Genomic DNA, 25500 nt, shown 5'->3' on the forward strand with positions numbered 1-25500 from the left:
GCACAAGAATTTGTATAGCATGACCCTTCCCCCTTTTAAAGCATGTTTACATATGCCTAGTATTTTAAACATTATTGCGTATATTTAGAAGGAAGTCTGGAAGAATAGGCAACACATTAACAGTGGTCACCTCTGGGGAGCTTGGTCTGCTAAGGGAGAAATGTACATGGAAAAGGGACTTTCACTATTTGCAATTCTTTAAAACAAAATTTTTCTTTTACAGAAGTCCAACAGCTGCTTTTGCTAATAAAGCCATACCTCTAGCCTTGGAGACTATGTACTCTGCTGCAAATTGCATCTTGGCGAATTAGAAATGGCTCACCAGTAGTTTCCAAGCTCGCAATAAGCAATCTGTAATAAAGTTTCTCATTTTACATTCACTAGGATGTAATGAGGTGTAAGTCATCCTCATCCCTATAGGGTATGCACCTCTTTTGATCCGAGGACAGCTTTTCTTGTCAGTGTACTTGCCATAGCTGCCAGTACCTGAAAGTCCCATCCTTACTTGAGTATTTATGTGACACTTTGGGGACTGTGTGGCAGTTAAAGGCCTGCCATCTTCCAGCAGTTAGTCTTCAACTCACTTGTGTCCATAGCCTGTCAGGTGATGCCTCTGACTGTGACTGCCAGTTTACAAGTCAATCTGTCAGTCTGACAGCTGTGCTGAGACAAGCCTTGGAAGGGGAGCTCAGGGAGCCAAATAATTAGGTGGAAACTCTGTGAGTTCTAATCCTGGGCACTTCTGTAGGTTCATTGGGTAACTGGAGCAGTTACAGTGTGTTTTAGCTTCTCCACCCTTGAATGGAGGAAGATTATTAAGTCCCATCCCGAAAGGACTGAGTTATGAAATAACTGGTCTCTAGATTTTAACATCTCTCATTCAGGAAGGTAGACTCTAATTTGAGTCATTTTTCTCAGATTTCTATTTTCAGAATTTTTTTAATCACTACTGAGTTTAAAGACCCCTTCCTAGTATTGAGGTCTAAACTAGATTTTCCTTCCCCTCTCATGGTGTTGTCCAATAGAACTTTCTACAGTTATGGAAATATTCATATTTGTTCTGATGTGTTTTCTAACACCAACCAGTTCTCCAGTTCTCCACGCACCAACGGGGTGTCTAACAGTTTAATTCAATTTTGACACTACCGGGAGTTAGTGTCAGGTCCCATAAGTTAACGGGGCTCATTCCCACAAGAATGCCCCCACTTGAGATGCTAGTCGCAAGTCCTGAGCCACCCTTATTTCTAGCTGACCCACTATGAATCAGGAGTTCCACTGACCCCCTCCACAAATTTGATAATTTGCTAAAATGGCTCACAGAACTCAGGAAAACACTTTGTTTGCTGGTTTATTGTAAAGGATACAAACAGGAACAGCCAAACGGGAGGAGGGGTACACAGAGCTTCATATCCTGTGGCATACCACCCTCCAGCAAGCTGAGGTGTTCACCAACCCAGAAGCTCTCTGACTCTCATTGTTCAGGAGTTTTTATAGAGCTCCATCTCCAGCCCCTCCCCCCAGAGGTCAGTGGAGCTGAAAGTTCCAATCCTTTAATCACTTGGTCTTTCTGGTGACAGCTCCATCCAGAAACTATCAAGGGGCCCCACAACTAAGTCACCTCATTAACATAAACTCTAGTATGATGAAAATGGGCTTACTATGAATTACATAGACACTCCTATCACTGGGGAAATTCCAAGAGTTTTAAGAGTTCTGCGCAGGGACCAGGGACAAAGACTGAATGTATTTTTGTATTATACCACATCTGTGCTGTCTAATACAGTAGCCCACCAACTTTTAAATTTTGTTTATTTCGATTAATTTAAACTTCAGTGTAAAACATCTATAGCTAGTGACTATCATAGTGGACAATGCAGCCCTATATATTTATGAAGTTCTTTTTTTCTCTGCTATCCTCTGCCCACCAGCACTAATTATGAAATTTTGAGAGTAGAGATTGTTCAGTGTTAAACACTTTTAAAGTGCCTTGCTTGTGGTAGTAGCACAAATATTTTTAGCAAAGAATTCAGGTTTAACAAATAATTATTGAGTTCTATTTTCTGGTCAGTATGTTATGTGGGAACACAGAGATAAGAAAACATAGTCCCTGGGCTTCCCTGGTGGCGCAGTTGTTGCGAGTCTGCCTGCCGATGCAGGGGACACAGGTTCGTGCCCCGGTCCGGGAGGATCCCACATGCCGCGGAGCGGCTGGGCCCGTGAGCCATGGCCGCTGGGCCTGTGCGTCCGGAGCCTGTGCTCCGCAACGGGAGAGGCCACGGCAGTGAGAGGCCCGCATACCGCAAAAAAAAAAAAAGAAAGAAAGAAAAGAAAACATAGTCCCTGCTGCTCTCAGATTGTTCACAGTCTAGAGATGTAAACAAATTACAATGTAGTATAATAAAATAAGTGAAGTTGCCGTTAATCCACTGAACTGTGGAATAGTTAGGCTGTTGGGGTGAGTCAGGGCCTACTACAGTGCCTGAGATATAGTGGGTGTTCATTGAATTTTATTAAATGAATACATGAATCCTAGTCCCAGCTCCCCCATTTACTAGCTTCTTGACTACAGCAGGTTGCTTAGTCCTTGAGCCTTAGTTTCCTTATCTGTGAAATGGGATGATGTGTATACGTTAGTTTCTTGACCAGCAGGATCATGTCTTACTCATCCTTGGATCCATTTTTGCTTATAATATAGTGGATATTTAGTAAATGTTTGAATGAATCCATAATCTCAACAAGATAAAGGATGTGCAAGCACTTTAATTTATGTGCTTACATTATTGTCATATACTGCTGATTGGAGATAACTTATTTGACAAGTCTAGAGAGGGAATTCAGATGCCTCAAAGATAAAGGAGACCTTTTATTTTGACATTTTTGGGCTACAGCTGTCCCCTAATAGTTTGTAAGTTTTAACGTCTTTCCTTTATTGTCAATGGAATTTGTGAAATTAATGGTGAACCTAACACAGTTGGGAGAATATTTTTAAGGGAACTATAATAGGCTAAGTCTGTTTTTCTCATATGGCGATTTAGATGCTAGCTCTTTCCAAGTTGTCAGAATTTTATTTTTTCTTTCATTGACCAGTATACACTCAGATGGGACTCATTCTGTTTAAGTGTTATGTTAGGTTTACTGAATTATGATGGATTTGATATGCCCTTTGGGCGTTTATGGCTTAATGTCAGAGATCCAGACACACACTCCCCGCTTCCATGTGACATGATGAGCAAAGCATTTTTGTTGGTTTCTGTTCTGGAGCATTTGCTAGAACAGAATTAGATGTGTTTCTACTGTTGTAGATGAGATCTTTCTCTTTTTAATTGAAAAGATAACAGATCGATAATAAAGAAAAAAATGGAGAAATATCTACTGTGTTGTAGAAGACCTGACAGACTCATATTTGAATTGCAGTTCTTTATCAGCTTTGTGACCTTGGACAATTTACTTAACTTCTAGACTATTTCCTCATGTGAACCTATGTCACAGGGCTGATGTAAGGTTTAAATGAATGCGTGGATGTTCTGTATCTAGTGAGATACCCAGTACCAAGGAGGGAGCCTCATGTTTTATTTGGTGCCTTCTACCATATGCATTTAATCCAACTGTTGGTGGTGGTGTATGTGGGTAACAGTGAAGTACCTCCCAAGAATTCAGGCTGTCTTCTGAGAATGAAACTAATGATGAATCCTACACAGAGTATAGGATTAGCCATAGACAGAAATATACCAGGTAATTGCCTATAAATCTGTGACTGAGGAGTTGGGAGCATTCAAGACTTCAACAAGATAATCTGGGTTTAATTCTAGGGAAAAAGGGATTGGAATGAAATTGCAGTTTAGTGGGCTGAAGTCTAATTGATTGTATCGTTCTACTAGGGAGAGATTATATGAGCAGATATCAATCTGTGGAACATAGTGAAAGAAAGCCTGAGAGCCTGAAGTTGGCAGTGTTTATTTTGCCTTAATAAGGAAAAAATGAATCTGATGGTAGGAACTAGAGAGATGGATTCTTTTATGAGGGGGTCCATTAAACCTTCATGGACTGGAAACATCTCTCAAAACGTTTGTCTCCCTTTTGTTCTGATTCCGTGTTGAAGCAATTTTTGATCACTAATCTAATTTTTAGGTATTTGATACTGGGGTCAGTGGGTAGTTTACCTAGATAAGGACTTGGAACCTTCCAAGTATAAGAAAAGTATATCCTCTGTTGTAAATTAATAAATTGGTGAATTGTGTCTATCACCGAACCAATCACTAAATTGACAGTCTGATTAATGTATTTTGGCATGTAAGGATCTGCATGCTGAAGGCTCCTACATTTGTATCTTCAGTTTACACCCCTTCTCTGAGCTACAGACTTACATATCCAACTGCCTACCTGACATTTGCATTGAAGATTGTGGGCTAGACCATTTCTCTTGTTTAATTCACCCAATAAACTAAGGAGATAAGCCATTAGTGTTTCAACTATAAAAATCCTATACCCCAGCATAACAATTTTTATGTTCCCTTTTCATCTGTGTGCGTATGAGACATAATTTTACATAATTTCAATCATAGTGTACATATCATTTTTACATTTTGCTTTTATATATATATATATATGTTTTTATGGTTAAAATTTTTATGCTTAAAACTATTGCATGCTTGTAGAAAAATAAGGGAAAAAACTACCAAAGCAAATGATCGTTGTGTGATATTAGTACCACACAGAGACAGGCACGGTTAACATTTCAGTGTATTTCTTCTTCTTTTTTTTTTTTTTTAATTTTTATTTTATTTATTTATTTATTTTTGTCTGTGTTTGGTCTTCGTTTCTGTGCGAGGGCTTTCTCTAGTTGTGGCAAGCCGGGGCCACTCTTCATCGCGGTGCGCGGGCCTCTCACTGTCGCGGCCTCTCTTGTTGTGGAGCACAGGCTCCAGATGCGCAGGCTCAGTAGTTGTAGCTCACGGGCCTAGTTGCTCCGCGGCACGTGGGATCTTCCCAGACCAGGGCCCGAACCCGTGTCCCCTGCGTTGGCAGGCAGATTCTCAACCACTGCGCCACCAGGGAAGCCCAGTGTATTTCTTTATAGTCACATATGTGCATAAAAATTAACATATTAAGATTAAGATTATATTCTATATATACATTTTGCAGCTTTTACACTTAATGAATGTTAAACATTTCTTTGTCTTTTAAAATACTTTTTGTAAACATTTAAACGCATTATTCTATCATTCAGATGTACCACATAATCATTTTAAGTTGTTTGTAGTTTTTCATTATTAATGCTTTACAAAAGTGCCATATTTAACTAAGAGAGATGACTGAGCCAGAAAATATCCTGCTTTGGGATCACATGGGAGAAGGACAAATGGTTAACTCATTCTTTCTTTGTGGTACTCCAATAAATAGACCTGTTTGAGAAAAAAAAAAAAAGTTCTCTCAACTATATTAGATTCAACAGTAATTTCTTTCCCAACTTCCATTAGCAGTTCAGGAAAGAAATGAATTTTAGAATTAGAGGACAGTTACAGCGGAAAAATGTCAAAATTAAACGTTTCCCATTCCTTTAGGGCATCTGAATTTCCTCTCCGGATTTTCCATTTAGGTTACTCTGCTCATTACATGATCATGAAAAAGAAAAAAGCCCAGCTCCATGAATTTTATCCAGTTTAGAGATTATGTGATGGTCTAAAATTTTAAACATGGGTTATATAATGTATGTAGAATATTTTGGTTCCTGGGGTATTGAACGATAGGCTATCAACCTCCAGAATCAGCTGAAGTAGCTCTGAAAGACCCAATAACCATGATCAGAGAAAGCAGTGGCTTCCCACAGGAGCTCCAAACACAGAGGGTAGATATTTTGAGTTACAGGCATGTGGTGACAACTTTGCGTATGCATGTGTGTGAGAGAGAGACTGAGAATAAAGGTTAGTAATTCTCTCAGGAAACTTCAGGTAGGGCAGGGTTTTTGGACATAAATCTTTGTTTGACTTGTCAAGTTTTTTCTTTAGATTCCTGGTTTATTTTCATTCAAAATAATTGTTTATTATATTCATTTCCCTCCGAATATAGTTTTCTCTATCATTAAAACATCTGAGGGGCTTCCCTGGTGGCGCAGTGGTTGCGCGTCCGCCTGCCGATGCAGGGGAACCGGGTTCGCGCCCCGGTATGGGGGGATCCCGCGTGCCGCGGAGCGGCTGGGCCCGTGAGCCATGGCCGCTGGGCCTGCGCGTCCGGAGCCTGTGCTCCGCGACGGGAGAGGCCACGGCAGGGGAAGGCCCGCATACAAAAAAAAAAAAAAAAAAAATCTGAAAATAAAACATTAACCTGCGATCCATAGCAGTTTAGATTATTTCTTTCTAATTTTTAGAATCTGTGTTAAGCATTTTTATTATTTAAATGAGAAAATGCTAGTTGCCTACAATGCTTGGCACATAGTAGGCACTCAATAAATATTTGCAAAAGAATGAATTATTGATGTATTTTTACATAATCTTTTGAATATTGTTTTTAATGGGCCAAGTAGCTGTACCATAGTTGACTTAACCATTACCCTATTGCTAGATATTAGGTTGTTTCTAATTTTTTTCTGTCTTAAAAATACATTGAATATTTTGATATAGATCACTTTTCTAGGTGCATATAGATTTTTCTGTGTATAAGATTATTTTCTTAGTCTCAGAAGTGATTATGGGTCAAGTTAATTATTAGAACTCTTGGTCACAAGGGACAAAAATACAGGAGAAACATTTTGGCTAATTTAGCTGGGGAGTAAATTTAGCTTCCACCAGGGCTGGATCAGGTGCTCAGTTTAAGCCTTCAGGGCTTTGGTCGCTTGTTTATGCAGGCTCTTCTTTTGCTTCCTCTGGCTTACTCTTGCCTCCTGGTGGTAAAGATGAGCATTGGTAACTTTTTGTAGTTTATAATCCTGACAAAAGGCTTGAGAAAGTTGATTTAATTTAGCTAGCATCTTGTGTCTGTCCCTGAACCAATCAATTGTTGTGGCCCGGGGAATGAAGTAACTTGATTGACTACGCCTGTGTCATGTGCCCACAGCTGGGGGTCAGATCAGCTCCAACCAAATTACAAGGACTGACCAGATTATTTTAGAATGTAAGGAAGGTGGTTCTCCCAGAAAGGGACCTTGGACAGACAAGGAAAAGGATTTAATTTTATTAAATATTTTTATCACTCTTGATAGCCATTGCCAAATGGTTTCTAAAGATTTATATTAACCTCAAATATTTTTTATTTTACTATACTCATATCAACATTGGATATTATCTTCTAAATATTTTGCTAATTTAATAGATTTAAAATGTCACCTTGTTTATATTTACTTTTTTCACTTATCATAATTATTTTCTGTAACTGTAATTTAAATGGCTGCTTACTCCTTTCTTATTTTCTTTGGCTGCGTTGGGTCTTCGTTGCTGTGCGCAGGCTTTCTCTAGTTGGGGCGAGCAGGGGCTACTCTTCGTTGCGGTGCATGGGCTTCTCATTGCGGTGGCTTCTCTTGTTGCGGAGCACGGGCTCTAGGCATGTGGGCTTCAGTAGTTGTGGCTCATGGGCTCTAGAGCACAGGCTCAGTAGTTGTGGCACACGGGCTTAGTTGCTCTGCGGCATGTGGGAGCTTCCCGGACCAGGGCTCGAACCCATGTCCCCTGCATTGGCAGGCGAATTCTTAACCACTGCGCCACCAGGGAAGTCCCTGTTGACTCTTTTTTGAAAGATTTATCATAATTTACCAAGCTGTTTTCCAATTATTCGTTATTTAGATTGTTTCGTAATTTTTATTTTTAACCTTGGTAGGTAATAATACTGCAAGTATTTTTATATGCCATAGATTTTTGCCTCTATTGAGTTTTTCTTTTGGAAAAATTCCAATGGTGATATTCTTACATCAAAGGTATAAATCTCTATGCCCTTTGTTTTCAAAGAATTTTACCAACTTGTATTTTTACCAGTATTATATAAATGTAGTTGTTGTATTACATCACTACTAACATTAAACACTATTTTAAAGAATATTTGTTAGTTGATTAGGTATAAAAAGTGATCTTAAATTTTTTTTTCTTTTTTTAAATAAATAAATAAATTTATTTATTTATTTTTGGCTGTGTTGGGTCTTCGTTGCTGCACGTGGGCTTTCTCTAGTTGTGGGGGGCAGGGGCTACTCTTGTTGTGGAGCCTGGGCTCTAGGCGTGTGGGCTTCAGTAGTTGTGACACGCGGGCTTAGTTGCTCCGTGTCATGTGGGATCTTCCCGGACCGGGGATCGAAACCGTGTTCCATCCCTGCAGTGGCAGGCGGATTCTTAACCACTGCACCACCAGGGAAGTCCTCAAATTGTTTTAATTTGCAGTTTTAAATTAACGAAACCTTTTTCAGTGAATCTCCAACTCTTCTCCTTACTGTGTTATTTAGAGTATGGATACCAGACATGCCCTGTGCCTTATTTTATTTCTTCTTCTTATGCTCAGGTCTGGTCCATCGAACTCACATGTCATCCTGTCGCGTGGATAAGCCCTCTGAGATAGTAGATGTCGGAGACAAAGTGTGGGTGAAGCTTATTGGACGAGAGGTAAAGTTCTGTGCAACTTTAACTCGTTAGAAAGGATTAGGAAAAGCTGGGATTTTCTTAGTATTTCATGATGATATTTCATGAGTGTGTATGCATTGTTAACTGTGGCTGATAATCTTATTTTTGAATCCTGCCACTATAATCTGACTTGAATTTAAACCTTTGGGCTGTCTGTCATGCAAACTCAGAAGGAATGGTATGAACTGTATGTAATAAGTGTGGTGTAATAAGTACATGTTTATAAAACTTCCTTCCCTGAAGTTCACCCACATGGTGGGTGTGGAGAAAATACCAAAAAAGTAAAGAACCAAAAAGAGAGAAGAAAACTTAATCTATGAGACTATCTTTTAGTAGAAATCTTCCAGATACACTTCAATTTGGACCAAAGCAAAAAGGGGCATAGAGTTTACAGTCGTTTTTCCCTCATACCTGGCACCATGCAGTATGAGGCAAATGAGAAAGCACTGGAGGATCCTGTTAACAGCAACTCACTTGAGGGTCTGTGGGTGGGACAGACCACAGGAGAGATGTACACATACAGTGAGAGCTGCTCTTTTACCAGAGAATGGCAGGGGAGACAGGCCTGAAAGAGATATTATTCAACAGTGTTTGAGTGCTTACTATGTACTAGGTCTGAGGGATACAAGAATCAGATGTAAATGACTCCAGTGGTTATGGAACTTATACAGATTATAACTGGAGGAGACAAATAAAAAGTAAGCAAGCTAAAATAATTAAAAATAATTACAAGTTATAGTAAGTGCTCTAATAGGTTCAAACAATGTGGAGGTAGATTTAGGTAAAGTGGTCAGGAACGGGCTTTCTGCGGGGGTGGTATATGAGCTGAGACCCAAAGGAAAAGGAACTAGTCATGTGAAATGTTAGGAAAAGAATATTCCAGGCAAAGAGAATAGCTGATACAAAGACCCCAAAGTGAAGAGGGCCTTCAAATGCTGGAGGAAGCAAAAGAAGACCAATGTGGCTAACAACTGTCTTCACATTTAAAGATGCTCTTAATTGTTTTCATGTTTAAGAAGCTTTTAGACGAAGTCCAAAAGGAGATCTAGTCCACTGGAATGTTCTGAAACCTATTCTGTGCTCATGGATCTCTGAACAGATTATTATTATGCTGAACTATCTAAAAGAAACAGCTTTTATTTTCTGCCTGGTTATTTCTACAGGCCCCAGATTTCTGAGCAACCATTTTTGTCTTTCCCCCCAGGAGGGTCAAGAATGATAAGAAAACCATTTCCTAAAATGCTTTTTCCATAGGATCTGCCTGTTATGCTTATTAGTACCCGCAATGTTCCTAGCACAGGACCTTGACCATAAGAGGAACTCAGTGTTTGTTACATGATAAAAACTTCAATTCTTAGATAATTTTAGACCGGCAGTCTAAATGATGTACTTTGAGCTTTTGCTGACTTTGCTTTTGTTTTTTTCAGATGAAAAATGATAGGATAAAAGTATCCCTCTCCATGAAGGTTGTCAACCAAGGGACTGGGAAGGACCTTGACCCCAACAACGTTATCATTGAGTAGGTAAAATGTTTGGAAAGGCTAAAATCCTTCTACTTCTCAAACCACAGAATGCTGTAGTGAATCAGGCCCACCTGGGAACTCTACTATTTGTAGACTATGATACTGTTGAGTTATGTGACCTTTGTGAGCTTTGGTTTTTAGAGGTATAAAGTGTTATAGATAACACCTTACTGCATAGAGTTCTAAGATGAAATGCTAACATGCACCTCCTAGCATAGAAGTGCACTGTCAGTGGTTTCATTTCCTTCCCCTTATTCTTTTTCTGCTTCTGCCCTTTAACCAGTTAGCCAACAAGCGTTCATCATGAGATATTTGTTCTTTGCCTTTCTCCTAGCTCTGGGACTGAAAAAAGGCAGAGACCATGTAGGAGGAATAACTCCAATGGGGTTTTAGACTCCTGCATCTTGGGATATGCTGTGTTCTGAACACAACACCTTACTTTCACTGGCTCTTCTGACCTTTCATTTATGAATGGAAAATTTTCTCTGTAGGATACTGTCTGGTGATGCAGAGAATTTGCTGTCTCAAAATCTTTCTTGAATACAGGCATACTTTGGAGATACTGTGGGTTCGGTTCTGGACCATCACAATAAAGCAAATATCTTAATAAAGTGAATCACATGAATTTTTTGGTTTCCCAGTACATATAAAAGTAATGTTTACACTATATTGTAGTCTATTAAGTGTGCAATAGCACAATGTCTAAAAAACAGTGTATGTACCTTAATTAAAAAATACATGGGCTTCCCTGGTGGCGCAGTGGTTGCGCGTCCGCCTGCCGATGCAGGGGAACCGGGTTCGCGCCCCGGTCTGGGAGGATCCCACGTATCTAAGAAAAAAAATGTTATGAAGAGATTAGTGGTAGGACGGGAATAAAACACAGACCTACTAGAGCATGGACTTGAGGACATGGGGAGGGGGAAGGGTAAGCTGTGACGAAGTGAGAGAGTGGCAGGGACATATATGCACTACCAAATGTAAATTAGATAGCTAGTGGGAAGCTGCCGCATAGCACAGGGGGATCACCTCTGTGCTTTGTGACCACCGAGTGGGGTGGGAGGGAGGGAGACGCAAGAGGGAAGGGATATGGGAACATATGTATATGTATAACTGATTCACTTTGTTGTAAAGGAGAAACTAACACACTATTGTAAAACAGTTATACTCCAATAAAGATGTTAAAAAAAAAAATACTTGTTGCTTAAAAAAAGCTGAAACAATGACAATAGTAACATCAAAGATCTCTGATCAGAGATCACCATAACAACTATAATAATAATAATGAAAAAGTGTGAAATATTGCAAAATTACCAAATTTGATACAGGGACATAAAGTGAGCAAATACTGTTGGAAAAATACTGCCAGTAGACTTGCTCAACTCAGGGTTGCCACAGACCTTCCAATTGTAGAAAACGCAATATCTGTGAAGCTCAATAAAACGAGGGTATACCTGTATATGCCAGTGGTTTCTAACCAGGGGTTCCTAGGTCGCTAATATCCCTTGAAGGAGTCTTGGGGGTTTATGAACTGTTTCAAGTATTTCAGAAAGCCAACTAAAAAATCATACATTTATCCTCAGGTTAACCATGACATTATTTCACTGCTTCTGATGATAAAATATCACATTCTTTATCTCATGCTAATTGGGTGCTCTTAGTGGCCACCATGTTATTGATTATTTTTTTAAAAATAAGAAAAAAATAACAAATGTTGTTTGAGTGGGATCTTGGCGGCACAGTGTTTGGAAACCCTTAGGTTTAATAGTTCTGAGCAAAATCATTTTGGATATGAAGGAAATTTACCTAAAAGGAAGGGAATGATATTTACTGAATACATACTATGTGCCAGGCATTATGCCAGGTGGTTTGTGTACATCAATGCATCTGATTCTCATAACAACCTGCAAAGTGGGTGTTATCTCCATTTTACTTTATTTTCTTAGTTTTAGCTTGATGCTTGGTGATAACTTGCCTGTGGTTATATAACACTTTCCATTTACATTAGAAATCTTTTATAACTCTGAGCTCAGAAATGTTATTTAAGTCTGGCATTTACTGATTGCATTGTAATAAATTACTTCTGCTCCAAAGAATCCTGTCTATACAGACTCATTAAAAGCAGTGAAATTTCCCAAAGCCACCCTTATAAGGATAAAATATAAAACAAGTAAGATAAAAGAGCTACTTCTCTTTCTCACAACAAGGGAGGGGAAGGGAAAGGACCCCCTGGTTTTATGATGAATGTGTCTTTATGTATGGACTACTTCTAGTAATGACTAAGTGACCGAACAGTAACTTTTGTTGTAAACTATTTCTAGACTGCATCTAGGAAAGAAGCATGGCATAGTGGAATGATGACAGGTTTTAGAGTTAGACTTGAATCGGAAAGAGTCCTAGTTCTGCCACAAGCTAGTATACCACCCTGAGCAGATTAGCTAGCCTCTTTGAACCTCAGCTTCTTCAAAATGGAGATAATGACACCTACATCTTAGAAATGATGGTATGATTTAAATAAAATCTTGTTTATAAAGAGCCTGATTGTCTATAGTAGAAACTTAACATATAGCGGCTACTTGTAGTTACTGTTTTAAAATGTTTCTTTGTTTTTCCTCTAATATCTGAGATTATCATACCCTTTCTTTTGAAAGAATATATAAAACCCATGAGGCAGAGGCCACATCTTATCTCCCATAGTGCCTAATGTATAGTAGTTGTTAAGTTAGTGCATCCATTTACTCATTATTCAACAAATATTTACTGGGCTCATATTCTATTTGAGGTATAATGGCAATACCAAGGTTTCTGCCTAAGGCCCTTACTGCCTAGTGTAATGAGATAATTATGCAAATAACTGTAATTTTAAGGCAACATGTAATAACTGTTAAAAGAGTGTTTTAAAGGAAGGATTCTAGGAATTAGCTTGAAGAGGAAGAGTTGATATTAGGCCCTGATGGTCAGAGAAGACGTGGCAATTGAGCTAGGTCTTGAAGAATGGATAAGATTTTGTCAGGCAGCAGGGGAAAGAGTAGTATTCCAGGCAGAAGAAATAGTTTGAGGAAAGGCATGAGGCAGGAAAGCACATGGCAATTCAGGAGTCTTGTTTAAGGAAAGAAGAGGGTATGGTCAGGTACTAGAATGTAGGGCTTGAAAGATACGTTGAGGTCAGATTGTGAACAGCTTTGAATAGCAGTCAAAGAATATGAATGTTTTTTAAAGCCTTTGAGTGGGAGAGACTCCTGAGCAGATTATTCTCTCCAGGTACCCCATTCTCTGGCCTCACCCTGTTAGGCTCAGTATCTTCATGCTGTCTCCAGCTACACACAGTTAGTCAACTACCTTTCATTTTTCATCACAATCTAGCTGTCTTATATTTCATCCTCTCAGGCCCCAAAGTATTAACAAGGTCATCTAATAAGTGAATCTGCAAATGGAAAGGGGTTAAATGCAGTGTCCAGTTAGGTTTAGCCGGCATAGTATAGTCTTTAGAAAGAGCATTTATGTATCGCCACACTTTAATTATCCATTTATATATCTCTTTCCACTGGTAGACTATCTACCATGTCCTATCATTTTAATGTACTTACTCATATCATTGTACTAGCACTGGTGCTTGCCACTTATTAAACTTAAAAAATAAAAGGAAGATAAATCCAACTATGTGTGCTGGATGGATTAGAGGCAGGGAGACCAGTAAATGAATTATTACTGTTTAGGTGAAATGTAATGAAGCCTAAACTAGCATGATGGCAATAAGGACAGAAAGGGAGACAGGTGGCGAGTGACACATTTGTTGAATTGGGCGTTAGGTGGGAGGTATGATTTGGCTTATAGTATGTTTGAATCTGCAGTGTATTGGAATTGATTATAATGAGGGTTTGATTAAGCTGCAACTCATCGTCACTTGAAACTCAGCTCTACAAATAAGGACATCCGAAAATAATGGCGTTTTCGTGACTGTTCAAGTTATGTCCCCAAGATCCTGCCTTGGTGGGATTTTCTGTTTGTGTGTTTGTTTAATTTTATTTTATTGTGGTGAGAACATTTACTATGAGATCTACTCTCTTAAGAAATATTTAAGTGTATAATAGCATTGTTGACTATACATACAATGTTGTACATTAGATCTCCAGAACTCACTCATCATCCTTAACTAAAACTTTATGCCTGTTGATAAATAACTCACTCACATTTACTTCTCCACTCTCCTCGCCTTGGTTTTTGTTATTCAAGCTTCACCCTTTGAACTGACCCTCTCGCATGACCCATACCAGACATTAGACCTCCTATCATTTGACTAAGATTCTTCTAGGGCAAAAGCTAGGGATTTGAACAGACATTTTCAGAACTTAAACCATATGCTTTTCTGGTCTGTCCCAACTGGGAAGCCACTAGTCACAGAGGCTATTTAAATGTAAAGTAATTTAAAGTAAATAAAATTTGGGGGCTTCCCTGGTGGTGCAGTGGTTAAGAATCTGCCTGCCAATGACAATGACAGTGGCAGACAAAATAAATAAAATAAATAAATTTATTTTTAAAAAAAAGTAAATAAAATTTGGTATCCAATTCCTCAATCACTAACCACATCTGAAGTGCTCATTAGCCATAGACATAAAGTCAGACATAAATAGTCAGTAGTACAGACATAAATTTATAGAACTGTCCATCTTTGCATTCTTTTGGACAACAGTATGCTAGATAGTGTGCTCTCTGCTCACATACAGAGAAGAACATGACATAGACTTTACTATTCAAGTCCTGGTTGTGGTACAGAGGGTGAGGCAAAATGTAAACAAATCAGTAAAATAAAGAGTATTTAACTCTGCTTGTGGTAGAGTTTAAAGAAGATATGATATTTGAGCTGAACTTTAAAGAATGAATGGGACAGAATATGGAGTATCTTAATCCTCTCTGTTTTTTCTCTTGAGCCCACATATCCCATGAAACTGTTGGCTGAAATTTGTGAAGTGAGTAGCTCTGTTTTGCTTTGATATTGTTATCCTGCATTTCTCTGGGTAATGTGGCTCTTTTGGCAGAATATTTCTCTGTTTTTGCTGGACTCTACAGAGACCTGGTTGGAAAATCTTAGGTGAAGTCAGAGGTCAAAGTTAAAGACGTTTAGGTAAAGAAAAATATTTTGGATGAAGAACAAAGAAATTTCAACAAGCTTTTTTTTTTAATTTTTAAAAATATATTTATTTTATTTATTTTTGGCCGCGTTGGGTCTTCGTTGCTGCACGTGGGCTTTCTCTAGTTGCGGCGAGCGGGGGCTACTCTTCGTTGCGGTACGTGGGATTCTCATTGTCATGGCTTCTCTTGTTGCGGAGCATGGGCTCTAGGCACGCGGGCTTCAGTAGTTGTGGCGCTCGATCTTAGCTGCTCTGCGGCACGTGGGATCTTCCCAGACCAGGGATCGAACCCATGTCCCCGGCATTAGCAGGCAGATTCATTTTTTTTTTTTTTTTTTTTTTTTGGGTTTTGCGAGCCTTCCTCTGCTGTGGCCTCTCCCGTTGCAGAGCACAGGCTCCGGACGCGCAGGCCCAGCGGCCATGGCTCACGGGCCCAGCCGCTCCGCGGCACATGGGATCATCCCAGACCGGGACGCGAACCCGGTTCCCCTGCATCGGCAGGTGGACGCGCAACCACTGCGCCACCAGGAAAGCCCTGGCAGGCAGATTCTTAACCACTGCGCCACCAGGGAAGCCCCAACAAGCATTTATTGATGCTGTTGCTTGCCAAGCCTTGGGCTGAGGTGCCAGGGAAACAAACACAAGTAAGATATTTTTTAAACAGGCCCACGATCTAGAGAAGAAACATAACTCTGTGGTGTGATATGTGCTAGGATTGACAGGTGTATAGGATACAGTTGGAGTTTGAAAGAAAGAATGATCAGGAGTGATACTCTTCAATTAAACATTTTCTAAGAGTACTTTGCAGGTACTGTGTGTTATAGTAAAGGTAAAAAATAAGAGCTATGACAACTAGGGTACTTTGGCTTTTCTGGTAGGAGTGTAATTGGTAAACACACTGTCTAGCAGTGTCTACTAAAGCAGATGCCCTACAACCCAGTAGTTCCCCTCCTACGTGGAACTAGGCATTTCCCAAAGGAATGCATATACATACATATGTTCACCAAAAGACGTGTGCTAGAAAGTTCACAGAAGCACTTTCATAATGGAAATTACTCAAATACCTATCAACAGCAAAGTACTTTGCAGCAATGAGAATAGTTGATCCAAAACTACACACAGCAGTTGGTTGGATCTCACAAAGTAGCGAAAGGAGCCAGATACAGAAGGGCCCATTCTCTGATTCTGTTGATATAATTTACAAAAATAGGTAAAACTAATCTATGCTGTTAGAAACTAGAATAGTAGTTACCCTTGGGGGAAGTACGGTGACTAGAGGGGCTTCAGAGGTGTGGGTGATATTCTGCTTCTTTATCTGAGTACTGGTTACTGGGATATTTCAAATTGTAAAAATCAGTGAAGCTGTATACTTGGGAACACTTTTCTGTATGTATTTTATACTTTGGTCAAATGTTTAGAATTTTTAAAAAGTGTTATGGGAATGTGAACAAAGAGATTAATTCTGGCTGAGGGGCTCAGGGTAGATAACTGGTTAGAAGGAGGGGCAGTAACTGAGCTGAGCCTTGAAATGTTTGGGTGTAGTTAGGTGGTGAAGTGGGAGTAAAGAGGGGAAACAGAGCATTTCAGAAAGAGGGAGCTGCCTGAGCAAAAGCAGTGAACATCTGGGGAAGGTAAAATAGTCTGGTTTGCCTTGAGCATATTGTACAAGAGGAGGCTGGGAAAGTAAGTTAGAGACAGACTGTGAAAGGCCTGGAATACCAAGGAGCTTGGACTTGATTTTCTAAGAAGTTTTTGAAGGTCTTTTAAACCCAGGAGTGACCTTGTAAGGATTGCAGGGGGCTTAGCAAGGTGAGTAATTATATCTTCATCCCCTGTGCATCAGTGAGATGGAATCTAGTCTCATTCATAATTATTAATTCAGAGCCTTGTCCTGAATGAAAAAAATTGTCATTTCATGTCATTTTTTTCACTGCCTGTTTCCTTATGCCCAGTGCTTTTCCTTTCTCCCTTCTACCTGACAAAACAAAACAAAAAAACAACATAGAGTATTAACTTGTAGTATCTCTGGCCACATCTCTTAAAAGGGCCAACAGTCAGTCTCATTTCATTACAGGCAAGAAGAGAGGCGGAGGCGGTCCTTCCAGGATTACACTGGGCAGAAGATCACCCTCGAGGCTGTCCTGAACACTACCTGCAAGAAGTGTGGCTGTAAAGGTAAGGCGAAGTCTCTACCATTTCAGTTTTTCTCTCCTTGTGGATGGACCCTTTACGGGATGAGGAAGGCCCCCTGGTGTGAGTTAGCTCACTGTGGTTTTTAGCCAAATGCTGGCCTCACCTGCTCATCTGCTGTTCCTACTAGACTCACATCAGCGTTCATGGCTTGTTGCTTTTTCTGTTTCCTTTTCTGAATGCTGGCCCTGCCAGATACTACACCACCACCACTACTCCCCTCTCTCCGGGTGATGCCCTGCCTGGGCAAGGTCCCCATGTACTATGCCAGGAGGGGTAATAGTGTTGGATTATGACTAACACTCTAAATTTTTATCTCTAAGGATGATTATTGTTCTGCTGCAAAAATTAAGTGACTTGGAAATATATTCCTTAAGGATCCAAGTCAAGCTCTTTCTTGCTTATTACCTTTATCTCTATAACTTCAGAGTTCTAAATACAGTATCTTTTTAGTAATAAAGAATACAGGCTAGTCACTTGCTTTTAGCTTTGTTTCTTCAAGTTTCCTCCAGTCCTACTCAAATATTAAAGAGCTCTTTCAGCCTGACTTCCCTTGTTGGAGCTATAATGAGAGGTAGTGCCAGCTTCTCGTTTTCAGAGTGACCTCAATTTGTCACCCCTTCTCCCTAGCCTTTCACCTACCCAGCTCTCTTGATTTTTCTACAATGAGTGGTAGCAGATTTATGCCCTGGTTGAGGTCGTGGGGTTTAAGCCCTGATTTATTATTAATGTAGAGGGAGGAAGGGAAAAATAAAATAGAAAGAATACTTCCTCATGAGTATTGTGGGACCATTTCCAGCATAGATATTTGAAAAACTCTATGCTGTATTCTCCTTCCAGGCACCATCCCGCTTCTGGACTCCGAGTTGCAAAGTAGTTTACACATAGCTTTTTGATGACTTCATCCAATTCTTTGTGCCCCTGAGAGAGGGTCTACAAAAAGCTCAGACAAAACCAGCTGCGTAGCATCTGTTAAAGGGTCCCTTTATAGCAGTGTAGGCTCAGGGAGGGTGGGGTTCTCTTACCTTCAACTTGTGTCCACCAGGTGTTACATGAGGCAGAGAAGAATAATGAGAGATGGAATTTGGCCCAGGCAGGCCAAAGGTGGTTGGTTTTGGTGCAGCAGAAAGAGCACAGGGCAGGGAGGTATGAGACCTGGGGTAAGTTTTAGCTCTGCTGCTGTCTGTGTGACCTTGAGGTACTTCTCTACTCTGGGCCTTCATGTCCTCTGCAAATGCAGTGTTGGATTTGATGATCTCTCAGGCCCTTGCCAGACCTGACAGTCTGTGAATGTTGAGTGCCCCTAGGTGACTGCTGTCTTTCTGTGTGTTAGCTTGAATCTGAGTGCTGCCTTCCTGCTTGCTGCCTAAGAGCTGTCTTCCTTTAGGGCTTGGCCTGCCACTCGGCTCCCTCTGCTAAGTATTCCGCTCTCTGGAGCAGCCTTTCATTATCAGGAATAAGTTCCAAATAGACCTTTAAAAATTCCTGAGCCCAGTTGCTAATGGAGGGCAGCACAGCCTGTATCCTCACGTCCTATGCCATTTCCAAAGCGGTGCCAGTGTTTCCCACAGCTCTAGGACCAGATGCTTGTCTGGCTCTGGTTAAGTGAGCAATGCCATCTTGAGGTGACAGAGAATCTGCTCTGAAGGCAACAGCTGCTCTGAATGAACTCATTAGTACCTCCTGAACGAGCCAGCCCTTCAGGAACTTCTAGGGAAGATCTACCTGCTAAGGTGAGAGACTGCCTCTTCCCTCCCTACCTTTTCTACTTCTCTTCTGCAGGCCACTTTGCAAAGGATTGTTTCATGCAACCAGGTGGGACCAAGTACTCTCTGATACCTGATGAGGAAGAGGAGAAGGAAGAGGCAAAGTCAGCAGAGTTTGAAAAGCCTGACCCCACAAGAAATTCTTCTAGAAAAAGAAAGAAGGTGAGTGCTGTCTTTATTTTATTTATCATATTGAGTTTTAAAATAAAAATATACTTTCTGCAGAAATTTTAGAAATACTGAAAAACGTAAAGAACATTAGGATCTCTTGTAATCTTTCCACCCAGCGAGACTCTTATAGTAGTTTTGGTATATTCTAATATTTTTTCTAGGTAAATATATACATACATATAATATAAATATACATATAATTTTCTAGGGAAGTGTATATATAATTTTCATATATGTATGTGTTTACATATAAACACACAATCATGGTCATACTAGGTATAGTTTATATTCTACTTTTTTCATTATATTTATCAAAAGCGGGGCTTCCCTGGTAGCGCAGTGGTTAATCCGCCTGCCAATGCAGGGGACATGGGTTTGAGCCTTGGCCTGGGAAGATCCCACGTGCTGCGGAGCAACTAAGCCCATGCGCCACAACTACTGAGCCCGCGTGCCGCAACTACTGAAGCCTCTGCACCTAGAGCCTGTGCTCCGCAACGAGAGAAGCCACTGCAATGAGAAGCCCGCGCATTGCAACGAAGAGTAGCCCCCACTCGCCGCAACTGGAGAAAACCTGCGTGCAGCAACGAAGACCCAACGCAGCCAAAATAATAAAATAAATAAAATATATAAATTTATATTTATCAAAAGCATTTTCTAGTATCCTTAAGTGTTCTTCAAAAACTTGATTTAAGAGCACCATATGATATTCTACCCTATGGCTATATGATAGTTTATTTAATAATTTTTTTATTGTGGGATATTTTTGATTACTTCCAAACTAAATCTTTGGCCATATCTCTTATTGCTTTCTTTGGATAAATTCCTAAGTAAGATTACTGAGTTAGGGCTTTAAGATTCTTGATACATCTTATCAAATTGTCTTTCCAGAAAGTACTTATTTTACACCCAGCAGAGGATAAGAGTGCCTGTCTCACTGAGTTGTATCTTCCATCTACTACTTCTAGCAAAACAATTCATAAAACAGACGTTATTGTGGTGCAGGAAAAAAACAGTGCATTTGTAGCATACAACATAGAGAGGAAATGAAAAAACACTATGCTATAGTTTGGTCAGAAATAGTTGTTCTCATGTAGTATAGTGTTTTTCTTTTTTTTTTTTTCTTTGGCCACACACCGCAGCATGTGGGACCTTAGTTCCCCGACCAGGGATCGAACCTGCGCACCCTGCATTGGAATGCAGAGTCTTAACCACCGGACCTCTGGGGAGGTCCCTAGTGTAGCGGTTTTCTAATTGTGGCTGGTTATTAACTTTCCGGGTTTTTTTGGTTTTGTTTTGTTTTTTCAAAGCTTTGGCAAACTTTTATTGAGTGGTCATTTTATTCCAGGCATTGCAAACCTAGGAATATAAAAACTGTGATAAGGTCCTTGCCCTCAGTGGGCATTATCTACAAATTCAGTATTATCTTCATTTTTTAGATGAGGAGGAAGGTCCATTGTACCATTATGAAGAATTACCCCAAGTATATGGATAATAATATATCGATCTGTATATTCTTTCCCTGGGTGATCACATCCCTCCTAAGACTTCAGCTGCCCTGACCACTTTCACATCACTAAGTAATATCCCACTGGTACTTCATACTTTGGCTTGGAGTCAATCAGACGTAGGTTGAGGCCCTTCTGTGCTACTTACCAGCTATATAACTTTGGGCTCTCTAACTTCAGTTCCTTAACTGACAAAGTAGGATCGTTGTGCTCCTTGAACAACCAAAACCCTTGCTTCTATCCTTCTACCTTGTATTACTAGTTTTAATGGCAGCAGTAACCTCCCAGTCTCCCAAGAAAGAAACAATATGTAATTAATTTTCTTCTCCTTACTATCCCACACCTAGTCAGTCACCAAGTCCTGTCCATGGTACCTTATAATATCCCAATTCTGTTCCTTCCTCCCACTCCCACTACTATTGTGCATTTCACCTGCTTCCCTCTCTCACTTATATTCAGACTATTAAACTAGCCTAGGGAGATTTTAAAACTACATATTTGCCTTCTACCTCTTGAGTACCAAGTTCACAGGGCCTGGGTCTGGGCATCTGATTTTTTTTGAAAAAGCACCTTCTTTATCGCACTGCTCAATTCTCTTCATTAATATGATTTTTTGCCCTCTGCTTTAATTCTGAATGTGGACTACTCGAGGCTGTGGCTGTTTTTATTACTCCCTTCTCTCCTCTAACTACCTTCTCCCTAAGTGATCTCATCCTGTCCAGTGGTTTTGAATACCATTTATATGCTAATAATCCCCCAATTAAGTATATGTATCCTTTTTTAAATCCAAGTCTGTAATTCTAACTTTTACTCTGGAACTTCAAATTTAGATATTCAACTGCCTATTTGACATCTCCATCTGATTGTCGAGTTGACAACAAGCTTAGCACACTCCAAAACTCTTCAATGTTCCACCTACCCAAGGCTGCTCCCTTCATATTCCTCCCTATCTCAATGAATGGATCACCAGTTGCTGAAACCAAAATCTGCAGCCTTTGGGTATAGTGTTGTTGTTCTAATTGTAGTAAAAGATATGTAACATAAATTTTACTGTCTTGATCTTTTTTTTTTTTTTTTTTTTTTTTTTTGGCGGGAGGCCACGCTGCACAGCTTGTGGATTTTAGTTCACCAACCAGGGATTGAACTCGCCACCTCGGCAGTGAGACTGCGGAGTCCTAACCACTGGACCACCAGGGAATTCCCCCATCTTAACCGTTTTTAAGTGTACAGTTCTTTGGCATTAAGTAAATTCATATTATTGTGCAATCATCACCACCATCCATCTCTAATACTCTTTTCCTTTTTTATTTTTTTTGGCTGTGTTGGGTCTTCGTTGTGGTGCGCAGGCTTCTCATTGCAGTGGCTTCTCTTGTTGGGGAGCACGAGCTCTAGGCGCGCAGGCTTCAGTAGTTGTGGCTCACGGGCTCAGTTGCTCCGCAGCCTGTGGGATCTTCCCAGACCAGGGATCAAACCCGCGTCGCCTGCATTGGCAGGCGGATTCTTTTTTTTTAAGAGAAAGGTGAATATATGAACCATTTTTTTTAAAATTTTATTTATTTATTTATTTTTGGCTGTGTTGGGTCTTCGTTTCTGTGCGAGGGCTTTCTCTAGTTGCGGCGAGCGGGGACCACTCTTCATCGCGGTGCGCGGGCCTCTCACTGTCGCGGCCTCTCTTGTTGCGGAGCACAAGTTCCAGACACGCAGGCTCAGTAGTTGTGGCTCATGGGCCTAGTTGCTCCGCAGCATGTGGGATCTTCCCAGACCAGGGCTCGAACCCGTGTCCCCTGCATTGGCAGGCAGATTCTCATCCACTGCGCCACCAGGGAAGCCCTGGCAGGCGGATTCTTAACTACTGTGTCACCAGGGAATTCCCTCTCCTACCCTTTTCATTTTGTAAAACTGAAACTCTATACCCATTAAACAATAACTCCTCATTCTCCTTTCCTCCCAGCACCTGATAACCACCATTCTACTTTCTGTCTGTATGATTTAGACTACTCTACGTATCTTATAAAGTGAAATTATATAGCATTTGTTTTTTTGTGACTGGCTTACTTGAGTTAGCATAATGTCCTCAAGGTTCATCCATGTTATAGCATGTGTCAGAATTTCCTTCCTTTTTAAGACTGAAAATATTCTATTGTATGCATATACCATATTTTGCTTATTCATTCATTCGTTGTTGATACTAGGATTGTTTCCACCTTTTGGCTTTTGTGAATAATGCTGTTGTGAACATAGTTGTACAAATATTTCTTTGAGATCTTGCTTTCAATTTTGGGGGGTATATACCCAGAAGTGGAGTTGCTGGATCATATGGTGATTCTTTTTTTTTTTTTTTTTTTTTTTAATTTACTCATTTATTTTATTTATTTATTTTTTGGCTGCGTTGGGTCTTCATTGTTGTGCACGGGCTTTCTCTAGTTGCGGCAAGTGGGAGCTACTCTTCGTTGTAGTGTGCAGGCTGCTCATGACAGTGGCTTCTCTTGTTGCAGAGCACGGGCTCTAGGCGCGCGGGGTCAGTAGGTGTGGCTCGCGGGCTGTAGAGTGCAGGCTCAGTAGTTGTGGCGCACAGGCTTAGTTGCTCCGCGGCATGTGGGATCTTCCCAGACCAGGGCTCAAACCCATGTCCCCTGCATTGGCAGGCGGATTCTTTAACGACTGCACCACAGGGAAGTCCCATATGGTAATTCTATCTTAATTTTTTTTGTGGAACCACCATACTGTTTTTCACAGCAGCTGCACCATTTCACATTCCTACCAACAGTGCCCAAGGGTTCCAGTAGAGCATAGTGTTTTTATTATTGTCAATTAGGTAAAAGCGGATGATGTTGTTGTTCAGTTGTTCAATTCTTCTGTCTCTTCTCATTTTTTCTTTTTTTTAAATATTTCTTTTTAATTCCCAGGAAAGAGTTGTTAACATATCCAATCAGAACATGTCTCTTCCTGTTTAAAATCCTTCAGTGATTTCCCATTGTACTTTAAAAAAAATCCAGACTGCCTCCTGTGAAAACAAACTGTCTAACCCTAGTCCTCTTCAACTACTGCCTTTAGCAGGCAGTAAATTATATCTAGCTAAAACATTGTTGTGTCTTTTTTTTTTAAATTAATTAATTTATTTGGTTGCGCCGGGTCTTAGTTGCAGCAGGTGGGCTCCTTAGTTGTGGCATGCGAACTCTCAGTTGCGGCATGCATGTGGGATCTAGTTCCCCGACCAGGGATCAAACCCGGGCCCCCTGCATTGGGAGCGTGGAGTGTTAACTGCTGCACCACCAGGGAAGTCCCTGTTGTGTCTTTTTTATGTATTTATTTTTACAGTTATCTTCTGCTTAAGACAAGGGCTGCAAGTTTTCTATTTACAGTGCTGTTATAAAGTTTCCCTTTTATAAAAAATATTTAATTTATTTATTTATTTATTTTTGGCTGTTTTGGTTCTTCGTTTCTGTGTGAGGGCTTTCTCCAGTTGCAGCGAGCGGGGGCCACTCTTCATCACGGTGCACGGGCCTCTCACTGTCGCGGCCTCTCCCGTTGCGGAGCACAGGCTCCAGACGCGCAGGCTCAGTAGTTGTGGCTCATGGGCTTAGTTGCTCCGCGGCATGTGGGATCCTCCCAGACCAGGGCTCGAACCCGTGTCCCCTGCATTGGCAGGCAGATTCTTAACCACTGCGCCACCAGGGAAGCCCAAGTTTCCCTTTTAAGTAGGACTTTTTAAGGCAAAAATTCAGATATTAAGAAAAAAATTAAGTAAAAAAAATAGCAGTTTATAAACACACTGAATAAAAATTGTGGCACTATTATATGAATGAATGGCACTTGGAAGACACTGATTTAGAGCAGTGGGGATATTATTTTAATTTGGTACTCTTCTCCTGTGAACCAAAGAAATAGAAATTAACAAAGGCCCTTACTTCAAGCGCTGCCCTCCAGAAGCCTTCTACAAACGTTCAGCATTGCCATGTTTAGCCTAACTCCCTCACAGAGGCAACTGTTCCCAACCCTGCAAGCAGTATTGCTTTCTAAAAAAAAATTTTTTTAATTGACGCATAGTTGATATACAATATTATATAAATTACAGGTGTGCAATGTAGTAATTTACAGTTTTTAAGGTTGTATTCCATTTATAGTTATTATAAAATATTGGCTCTCTTTCTCGTGTTGTACAGCAGGGGTCCCCAACCGTCCTCCCCACCTGCCCCTCGGGCCGCACAGCAGGAAGTGAGGGAGGGAAGCTTCATCTGCCGCTCCCCATCACTCGCATTACCAACTGAACCATCCCCCCACGCCCCATGGAAAAATTGTCTTCCACAAAACTGGTCCCTGGTGCCAAAAAGGTTGGGGGACCGCTGTGGTACGGTGTATCATTGTAGCTTATTTTATACATAATAGTTTGAGTATTGCTTATTTTTGAACACAGGGTTTGGCTTTGCATATCTTTATTCTTGATGCTAGCCTTCCTCATAGAGGTCTGAGGACTTGATTTAAAGAGGAAAATGGGAAGCTTCCACCATATTACCTCATTATTTAAATATAAAGCAAAAGAAGGGCAACCTGTAATCTTACTACTTTACCAGAATCTATTTTATTGTGGCACATATTTTCTTCCAGCTGTTTTCAAATGCATGTTT

The 25500-nt window shown here is 40.4% G+C and overlaps 1 protein-coding gene across 6 annotated transcripts in view; it reads left to right on the plus strand.

The window, feature by feature from the left end:
* The window catches only part of ZCCHC17 (zinc finger CCHC-type containing 17), a 46016-nt gene extending 20867 nt beyond the window's left edge, over positions 1-25149 (plus strand). For 5 of the 6 annotated variants that reach the window (XM_055083234.1, XM_055083243.1, XM_055083237.1 and 2 more), the window contains 5 exons: positions 8476-8576; positions 10022-10113; positions 17318-17418; positions 19216-19361; positions 25039-25149. In XM_055083234.1, the coding sequence (XP_054939209.1) occupies positions 8476-8576; positions 10022-10113; positions 17318-17418; positions 19216-19361; positions 25039-25143 (545 nt within the window). In that variant the 3' untranslated portion in view covers positions 25144-25149. Of the gene's footprint in view, positions 1-8475; positions 8577-10021; positions 10114-17317; positions 17419-19215; positions 19362-21705; positions 21786-25038 lie in introns of those variants that run through there. The other variant, XM_055083238.1, reaches the window with a different exon arrangement.
* The last annotated feature ends 351 nt before the right edge of the window (positions 25150-25500 follow it).

This window comes from Physeter macrocephalus, chromosome 3 (assembly GCF_002837175.3).
Source record: "Physeter macrocephalus isolate SW-GA chromosome 3, ASM283717v5, whole genome shotgun sequence".
Lineage (NCBI taxonomy): Eukaryota > Metazoa > Chordata > Mammalia > Artiodactyla > Physeteridae > Physeter > Physeter macrocephalus.